The 9,650-nt window shown below is 51.2% G+C and overlaps 1 protein-coding gene across 1 annotated transcript; it reads left to right on the top strand.

Annotated features, from left to right (window-relative positions):
• The first annotated feature begins 201 nt into the window (after positions 1-201).
• On the top strand, positions 202-9,547 carry PAM16 (presequence translocase associated motor 16). Its single transcript, XM_079790447.1, has 5 exons — positions 202-575; positions 7,379-7,463; positions 8,323-8,459; positions 8,895-8,960; positions 9,394-9,547. Exons 1-5 carry the CDS (start codon positions 573-575, stop codon positions 9,478-9,480), a joined length of 378 nt encoding a protein of 125 aa, XP_079646573.1. The 5' UTR covers positions 202-572; the 3' UTR covers positions 9,481-9,547.
• Positions 9,548-9,650: the final 103 nt, after the last annotated feature.

The following is a 9,650-nucleotide window of genomic DNA, read 5'->3' as shown; positions in this document are numbered from 1 at the left end:
GATGAATTATATAGTGTGTGAATTATATCTCAATAAACCAGTTATTAAAAACAGCCTCATTGAGAAGGTGACATTTGAGCAAAGAATTGAAGGAGGGAATGAGCCCTATTTTGAAGTTTTCTCTTTTCTTAAGAGAACTTGATATCAAACTCCTTAAGTTCGGGTGATGTTGTGTATTTATTGCTTATCTTTTAGTACCACATATTTTGGCAAAATCAAGGGAAGAAATTGGCCCACTTCAGACCCATGTATTCGGTGACTCCTAGCGCACCTGGATAAGCTGGAGGTCCCAGAGGTTCTGGGACCGCCCATCACCCGCGCCAGATGACCTCCCGAGCCCAGCGCGGGACTGGAGCGGAGCGCGAGGCAGGACCCGCCCCCAACTTCGCCCAGGTCTCCAGCGTAACCACTGACACTCCGCCCCTCTGGATCAAGGCTACGCGCATGCCCAGCGTGGCGTCGCGCACGCGCTCTCGGGATCTCTCTTCGACCTTTGACCTGCCGGCCGCCCTTGAGCCGGGGCCGCGAGGCCTGGAAGACGGAGCCCGCGTCCCCGAGGCAGAGCGGCTGCCATGGTGAGGCCTGAGTCGGGGGCTGCGGGGGCTGCGGGGCGGGGGGAGGGGGCGTTTCGGGGCGAGGGCGGCGAGTTCCGGCCAGGCAGCGGGCGCCCGGTTCCCTTTACATGCCCGGCGGGAAGCGGGGCCAAGGGCGTCGCACCTGGGGGTACCTAGGCGGGCGCTGGCGGCCTCGGAGCCGGGGAGAGCCGACTGCTGGAAGGCAGGGCGCCGGCGGACGCGATCGCCGTGCTCCAGCCCATGTGCGAGCAGCCTGAGGTGGAGCTTAGCCCTGCACGTGAGCCCCTGCTCTGTCCTGGAGCTGGTTGTTGGTGCGGTCCTGTTATTGTCCCCATTTGGAAGCTGGCGAAACGGCTCTGAGACTTTCACAATAAAGTGGTAGAACTGGCTGGGGCTTGAACCAGGCCCTGCGACACTGAAAACAGTGTTTCTGCGGTGCCATTGGCACCTAGAGCCAGTCCACACACCTGGGCCACACTGGCTGCGTCAGGTCACTTGGGACCCCCTTAAAGATGCAGGGTTCTGCCCTGGCCGGGCAGCTCAGTTGTTGACAGCGTCGTCCCCATACCAATGAATGCATGAATGGGTGGAACAACAAATCTCTCCCTCTTCCTCTCTTTCTCTAAAATCAGTAAATTAAAAAAAAAAATGTATACTTTTAAAAAATACAGGGTCCTGAGCTCTGCCCCCAATCTCAAAGTGATTGATGCAGGGTTTGAGGAAACACTTCTTAACTGAAAGTGGTAAGGATAACATAAGAGCTTACAAGTGCCAGTCCCTAAGCTGAGGCTTTGTGTAGATGTTCATATAATTCTTAAGAAGTCAGTGCTCTCGCTATCCCCATTTCACAAGAGAAGGAACCTGAAGCTCTGCATGTTTGACTCCTCCAGGGTCATTCATCCCACAAGTGTCTGAGATGGCACCACTCCTTCTGCGCCCTAAGACTTGCTGTTTCCCATCATATCATTTCTGCTTTGTAATAGTCACTGCCATTTGTTGAGGCCCTGTGATGAGCCCTCGCTGAACTGGGTCCTGCACACCCACTCCCACATGTAACTCTGAGCCACCCTCAAGGGCTGAGTAAAATGTGGCTCTGGAGGAGTTTGTATCCTATAGGAAAAGGTAGGCCAGTCTGTAAATTAAGACAACTTGATAATATATTAATAGGAAAAGAACGAGTGCTATGGGAAGGTAGAAATGGGAAGATTTCACTTGGGTGGGGGTCACGTGACTAAGTCTTGAAGGATGTGGTATTTTGACAGTATTAGAGTGGAAGAGAGGATATTCAAGGTTAATGGGTATGGAGTTTTTTTGGGGGGTGATGGAAATGTTTTGGAACTAGTGATGATGGTCACACAGCTCTAAATACACTAGAAAGCACTGAATTTTCCACTTTAGAAGAATGACTTATATGGTGTGTGAATTCAGAGCTGCAGAGATTTCAGGTAAAGAAGTAGAGGAGCTGATCTAGGAGTGAATGGTGGAGAGGGTGAGGGAAGAAGGTTAGAGAAGTCATTTGTACCTGGACCCAACTGGAGAGTAGACGGAATTTGCAGGTGGTATTGGTGGAGAAGTGTGTGTATTGTCGCGGGGGGGGGGGGGGGGGGGGGGCTGGAGCCCTCCTTCAGCAGAGGGTGTGGGAAGCATTTGGAAATTCTATCTGGGACTTAGAGATTATGAGACTTCAGTTTGGCCAAAGCAGAGCTGATGGTGTCTTGGTTAAATGTCACATTCATTCAAATATGTATCAGGCACCTGCTGCGCCTGCCACAGGCCAGGCCCACACATACCATGGTAAATTGGACAGTTGTGGTCTTGACCTCCCTCCTGCTTAGTTGTAATACCAACAGCTGTTTGCAGGGGCCCTGTATGAACAGAGCCCCCTTCCTGTCTCAGTGCGCCCTTGAAAGAAAGGGGTGAATCTCAGTGTCTGTCTCTGCCACCAGCCTGAGGGCCTGGAACTGTTCCTAGAAGGAAGCATTGCACATGGGTTCGCCTGAAAGCCAAGCTCCCTTCTTGATGCACTTGTCTTGGGATAAACCACATTCCTGAGTGCGCTCCCACCTCCACACTACTGCCCTCCTTTGCCCCACTGGAGCTTCCGTCCTGCATTAGGCCACGATGCTTCCCAGGTGAGAAAGCATGTGTGCTGTCCACAGTGGTCCCAGGCTCGGAATCCAGTGGCTCTGACCTCTGCTCCTTAACTGTCAGCTTGGCCTGAAGTTGGATGCTGTGTCAGCCAATTGCTCTGGCCCAGGGTCTTCAGGCCCAAATGTCAGTCTGTGGACTGTATGGGCTTTCTGAGAGAGGCCTCCGCCAGTGGCTGTCTTTATCACCTGTGGTAGCTATAGTTGACAGAACTCTGCTCCCCATCAATCTTTAGCTTTGAGCATAGTTGACCCACAGTTGGTGTTTAGCAGGTGTCTGGGTGTTGAATAGATGGATGAGAGACTTGGCTATACCCCTGATCTCTAGATTATTCAACACCAAGTAGGACCTGGTCCAGAAGCAAAGGCAGCTGTTGAATTGCCCTGGACCTGCCACTCTCTGTCTGTCCTCTTGGTCTTATGTGCATTGCCTCCTGAGGGTCTTACAGCTCTCCTGTGAGAAAGGTATTGTTCTCCCCATTTTGCAGATAAGAAAACTGAAATGCAGCCCTGGTTGGATAGCTCCTTCAGTTAGACCAGTGGTCGGCAAACCGCGGTTTGCGAGCCACATGGGGCTCTTTGGCCCCTTGAGTGTTCTAACGCCACTTCTTCAAAATAGACTCGCCCAGGCCGAAAACCGACTTCTGCGCATGGGCCATGAAGTTTCAATCGCAGTGTACGTGCGCGCCCGCATGTGGTATTTTGTGGAAGAGCCACACTCAAGGGGCCAAAGAGCCGCATGTGGCTCGCGAGCCGCGGTTTGCCGACCACTGAGTTAGAGCATTGTCCTGATATGCCAAGGTTGTGGGTTCAAATCCCCGGTCAGGACACATACAAGGATCAACCAATGAATGCGTAAATAAGTGGAACAGCAAATTGATATTTATCTCTCTCCCTGACCCCTCCCTTCATCTCTCTCTAAAATCAATAAATAAACATTTAAAAAAAATTCAGAGAGGTTGAGTAATTTGCCCAGCGCCACACAACTAACCAGAAGCAAAGCTGGGGCCCTTTGATTCTCTCTCATCATTGATGTTTCTATCACTCCCTCCCTCTCCCTCTCTGAAATCAATAAAAATATATTTAAAACGAAAAAAAAAAAAAAAAAAAGCAGCAAAGCTGGGGCCTGGCTGGCGTGGCTCAGTGGTTGAGTGTCGACCTATGAACTAGAGCAGGGGTCCTCAAACTTTTTAAACAGGGGGCCAGTTCACTGTCCCTGAGACCGTTGGAGGGCCGGACTATAGTTTAAAAAAAACTATGAACAAATTCCTATGCACACTGCACATATCTTATTTTGAAGTAAAAAAACAAAAAAGCAAAAACACCCGCGTGTGGCCCGAGGGCCGTAGTTTGAGGACGCCTGAACTAGAAGATCAAGGTTTGATTCCCAGTCAGGGCACATTCCTGGGTTGCAGGCTCAATCCCCAGTTGGGGATGTGCATGAGGCAGCCAGTCAATTATTCTCTCTCATCATGGATGTTTCTCTCTCTCCCTCTCCCTCTCCTTCTCCCTTCCTCTCTGAAATTGATACAAATATATATTTTTTTAAAAAAGAAGAAGAAGAAGCAAAGCTGGGGATCCCAGGTTATGTCAGCCCAGTTCCAAAGCAGCATTCTCACTCTGCTTTCACATTGCTTCTGAGGTCCCTAGCTTTTTGCAGCCTTCTCCCCTGAGTAATTAGAGAATCTATCAAATGAGCTGCTTTATTGGGAGAAGCTTTGTTACTCCATAGTGACTGGCCATTGTCAAGTTTTGTTAAACAATAGTAATAAATGAAAACCAACATTTATTGATCACCTACTGTGTCATCGGGCTCTGTATCAGGCACTTTACACTCATTTAATCCTGAGGTAATTAAATTAGCCCCATTGTTGGTGAGGAATCGGAGGCTGGAGGCTCAAGGAGGTTGAGAACTTGTTCAGGGCACACAGCTGGGATTTGTACACAGGTAATCCCAAAGCTTGCATATGTAACCACTATACCACACGGCTTCCCCTGGGAGTTGGCTCTCACAGGAACCTTGTAGTCTAATTCGGCTGACCAGGCAGCTCCCTTAGTTACTGGGAAACTGCAGAACAGCCCAGCCTTCCCTGCAGCCATAGAGCTCTGGCAACTGGAACCATGGAGCCACCATGCCACTTTGGTTTGAAGCCTATAGGGGATGGTTAGGGGAATTGCCCATTACAGCCTTGTTCTTAACATTCATTTTTTTAGCAACAGTTACTACCCTGGCAGAGTACAAGGTGATACAGTGGTGTTGCACTCAGGCATGTGGCAGCAAAGGAAGGTATGTTCTGAAGGTTGAAGGTGCCAGGCCAAGGAAAACCTCTGGAGTCACCTAGTGGCCTGTCAGTCTCTCTGTCACTCAGACAGGACCAGCACTTCATCCCAGAGCCTCCTATCCCACTTGAGAGTGGCTTTAGGTGGGGTTGGGGAGTCAGGTGAGGCTTCGCAGTCAATAGCATGTCCATTATTAGTCTTGACACCTGCAAGGCAGCTGGCTGGAGCCCTGATCACAGGAGTGCTTTGGTTTCTGGTGTGAAATACAGGGCTTATGAAATTTCTACCCACTCGTGAAATCCAAACCCACTTCCATTTATTAATGCCTGACAATGGCCCAGAATTACTAGGGAAGGGCAGGTTCAAGGGAGGCCAAACAAAGCCAGTTCTGGAGTCTGGATTCCACTGGAATCTGACAAGACCCTCTGGCCTCTGGATTGGGTCTTTGCTCCTTGTCAGGTTGCATTGTCGCCCTTCCTGCAGATCCCAGAACCCTTTGTGAGACGGGCAACCTAGGGATGCCATGGCTGATAGCACTGGCTTTGGGATCCTTACCCACCTTCCCCTGAGTACTAGCTGTGTGTCCTTGGGCTGGTCTCTAAATAACTCTGTACTTTAGTGTCTTTTTTTGTTTTGTTCTTTTATGTGTTGTTATTTTTTATGTCTCAGTGTCTTGAGTTGTTAGGGTTAAATGGCACAATAGCCCTAGCTGGTTTGGCTCAGTGGATAGAGCGCTGGCCTGCGGACTGAAAGGTCCCAGGTTTGATTCCTGTCAAGGGCACATGCTGGGTTGCGGGCTCGATCCCCAGTAGGGGGCGTGCAGGAGGCAACTAATCAATGATTCTCATCATTGATGTTTCTATCTCTCTCTCCCTCTCCCTTTGTCTCTTAAAACAATAAAAATATTTGTTAAAAATAATAAAATAAATAGCACAATAAACAATGTGTTTGGCATGGTGCCTGTCACTCTTGCTTAGACGATACTTGTTGACAGGAAATCTAAAGACAGAAAAGTACAAAGAACAAGGGAAACCACTTGGATGTGCCCCACGAACAGTGTTGACCTTCAGTGAGCATTCTCCAGGTGTCTTCTACGCACCCAAGTTTGTACCATCTCACACACACAGTCATTTTCACATGTGCAGGCTATATGTAATCTCTGTTCACAGTAAGATCTGCACATTTGCCCATCGCAGCCACCTTCCTGGTCCCTAGGCTCCTGGCTGCTACCTGGACATTTCTTATGCTTTCTCCCAGTTTTGGCTCCCCCTGGTCCCTCTGCCTAGGAAGCCCCAGTATTCCCATCATAATTCTACCTGCCCTTCAAAACCCATCCCAGTAGAAATACTATTGCCTTCTAATAGCTCCATCTCATTCCTGGGTTCCCATCCATGCCTCTGGTCATGTGCTTAATGAGACTCCCACTTGCCTCTGTGGTGCATGGACCCATGTGGTCTCAGGGTGGAACACTGCCATGTGGCACTGCCTTGGAGGATTTCCCTGCAAGGCCTGATGGGTGTGGGAGCTCCAAGGACAGGGGCCTCTGCATCTTTTTTTTTTTAATTTAATTTTATTGATTGATTGATTGAGTTTAGAGAGAGGTAGAGAGGGAAGGTGGAGGTGAGAAATTGAATTGTTCCATTTATTTATGTATTCATTGGTTGACCCCTGTCTGTATGTGCCCTGACCAGGGATTGAACCCACAACCTTGGAGTATAGGAATAACACTCTAACCAACTGAGCAACTCGGCCAGGGTTGGGCCCGTGTATCTTTGTAGTCTAAACGTTGCCTCTCAGTGAGCCAGTGGAGGGATAGGAAACAGCCCTGCGTTCCCTGTTACTTGGTCCTTGATGTGTCTGTCTAAATGCCTGCCTCATGGCCTTTCCCTCCTGGAAGGTAGAGTTTTGCTGTGTTGTGTTGGATAGAGTACACTTGAATAGTGTTGGGAAAATTAGAATGGAGGTTGGACCAGCTGGTCCCAGAAGCACAGAAAGTGCCCTCGTTGGCCTAGATGCCAAAGTGAGTTCATGGTCAGTCTGGGACTGGCCCAGTTCTGGTTCCTGGCCACAGTATTATTCCTGAAGCCAGTGGCTTCTGTACCCTGCAGCCACTTTGCCTTGGCTCCTGTCTGCCTCTTCCAGAGGCCAAGGGAGAGGCCAGTGGTGTGCCTCTGGGGACTTGGTCAGGTTTACCCCCTTACCAACTATCTCATGAACACCTGAAGCCACCCAAAGTAGCTTTTCATTAGAAAAAGGCCTGTGGCTGCTGTTCTGTGTTTTATTACCTCAACTTTCTGGGAGCCACTCAGCAGCCATTTCTAGGGTGCCATCTTTGGGGGCTGCAGCTTGCTAACCAGATGCCTGCTTTGCCAACAGGCCAAGTACCTGGCCCAGATCATTGTGATGGGGGCGCAGGTAGTGGGCAGAGCCTTTGCCCGGGCCCTGCGGCAGGAATTTGCAGGTAAGCTTGACCCCTGTCTCCCCCTGGGGTGGGAGCTCCTGCCCAGGTCAGATTTTCCCCATAGCAACGGGCCCTCGCATGCTGGGCCAGTGGTGAATGCAGGAGTTTGGTGGGTTGGGGTTCTAGCAGCTTGGGTAGCCTGGGGCATTTCCCATGGTTGGGGGCAATGATGGACTGTGAGGCATTCCCATAAGAGAGAGACCTGGTTGACATGAGCATACAGGCAGGAGTTGGCAAACTGGCCTACCTAGCCATCTGTTTTTGTAGGTCAAGTTTTATTGGAACAGCTACACCCTCTGGCTGCTTTTAAGACAGAGTCCAACACGGACCAACTGGCCTGCAAAGCCCTCAGATCCCTTAAGTAAAAGTGTACTGGCTTCTGAATCTAGGGTCATTGAAAAGGAAGTGGTCTCCGGAGGCAGCCTGCTTTGGTGTCCTAGGTAACCAGTGGGCAGAGTTATTGCTGCCTCCCCTTGCCCACAACTTCGCTCTGCTCCCCTTAGCCTATAGATCCCCAACTTTCTATGTGCCCAGATGAGGGAGCAATAGAGAGAAGAGGGACAGGGTAATCTTTGTGGTCTAGTCTGGGGATTAGGCTCCAGGTTTGGTGACTAGACCCTGACCCCTAGTGGAGCAAATTGGTCCTCACTTCAATACCCCTCCAACACTACCCCCCGCCCGCCCCACCCCCCCCAAAAAAAAAAAAAAAAAGAAAGAAAGAAAGAAACCACTCCTGGAGAAATGCCCTCTGGCCGCTTCTGACTCCATGTGTCACTTGGCAGGGGTGAGCCACCTACATGGAAGGCCAGGTGAGCTCTGGGCTGCTGAGGGTTGAGCACTAACCCACATGTTTATACAGCCAGCCGGGCAGCAGCTGATGCCCGGGGACGTGCTGGACACCAGTCTGCAGCCGCCTCTAACCTCTCCGGCCTCAGCCTCCAGGAGGCACAGCAGATTCTCAATGTCTCCAAGCTGAACCCTGAGGAGATCCAGAAGGTGAGGCCACTGGGCTGACTCTGAGACAAGCAGACCAGAAGAGGGGCGGGGGGGGGGGGGGAGGAGGGTTGGGGGCAGGCCAGCAGCGTGGGGAAGAGTAAAGGAGGCCTGGCAGGAAGGTGCAGGGTAGACTTTGGGTACAGCCAGCTGGGAATCCCGATTTGTAGGAGCCAGTGTCCCTTGTTAGTTTTTAGGCCCAAGGGAGGCAGTAGCAGAGGCATTGAGTAGTTGTCGGTAGCAGCCAAACCCCTCCCTCCGTGGGTACCTGTTCACCTTTCTGCCACTTAGTGGTTGTAGAAGCTTCCTGTGTGGAGTTTCAGGCATGCAGGGCAGAGGGATCGAGCCCTTTTGCTTTCCTTCTTTGTCATCTCCTAGCTTCCCCCGCCTCTGTAACCCAGAGACTGCACACCTCTCACCGTCTCCCCTCCTCTGCAGAAGTACGAACACCTATTCAAGGTGAATGATAAATCTGTGGGCGGCTCCTTCTACCTGCAGTCAAAGGTGAGTAGTGTTTGCTGCTGGGAGGAGGGCAAGCCATGTTCCAGGTAGTTCAGAGCTTGGCAGGTAGAAAGATGTGCGGGCCTTTCCCTGGTGCCCCAACCTCAGGGAGACCCCCTAAACTATCATGCCTTCTGGCTGCCTCGGCTGTCGGGTTCTGTCAGGCTGAGCCCTGCAACAGCCTGGACAGTGAGTGGCCCTCCCAACAGCCATGACTTTGAGGGAAGAGGACCATTAGCTGGTGGATTGCTAGAAGCAGCTTCAGATCCCATATGACAGTCCACATGCCCTGGGCGGTCTCCTTGTACGGGAAGTCCCCAGGCCACCTTTCCCACCCCAGGCACTAGACCTGCCTCCTGCTGTCCGGGACTCACAGCTGGAATTGGACCATCTTGTGCAGGCCACCCTACCTAGCTGTTTGTAACTCCTTCCCCAGGTGGTCCGAGCGAAGGAGCGCCTTGAGGAGGAGCTCCGAATCCAGGCCCAGGAGGACAGAGAGAAAGAGAAGAGGCCACAAACGTGACCACTTGGCTCCTCCCACCCCCCTTCCACCTCTAATTTATAGCTCGTTAATAAATGTCTTTTCCGCATTTCTCAAGTGCACGTCCAGATTCCAGAAAGCAGACTGCTCTTCCTGCCAGCCATGGGCTGGTGGGAGAAGGGCAAGGGGCTGGGTGGGTAAGTTTTGCAAGA

The sequence above is a fragment of the Cnephaeus nilssonii genome, assembly GCF_951640355.1.
Source record: "Cnephaeus nilssonii genome assembly, chromosome: 2".
NCBI classification, from domain to species: domain Eukaryota; kingdom Metazoa; phylum Chordata; class Mammalia; order Chiroptera; family Vespertilionidae; genus Cnephaeus; species Cnephaeus nilssonii.
The sequence above is the reverse complement of the archived record's forward strand: the minus strand, read 5'-3'. Positions and strand labels throughout refer to the sequence as shown.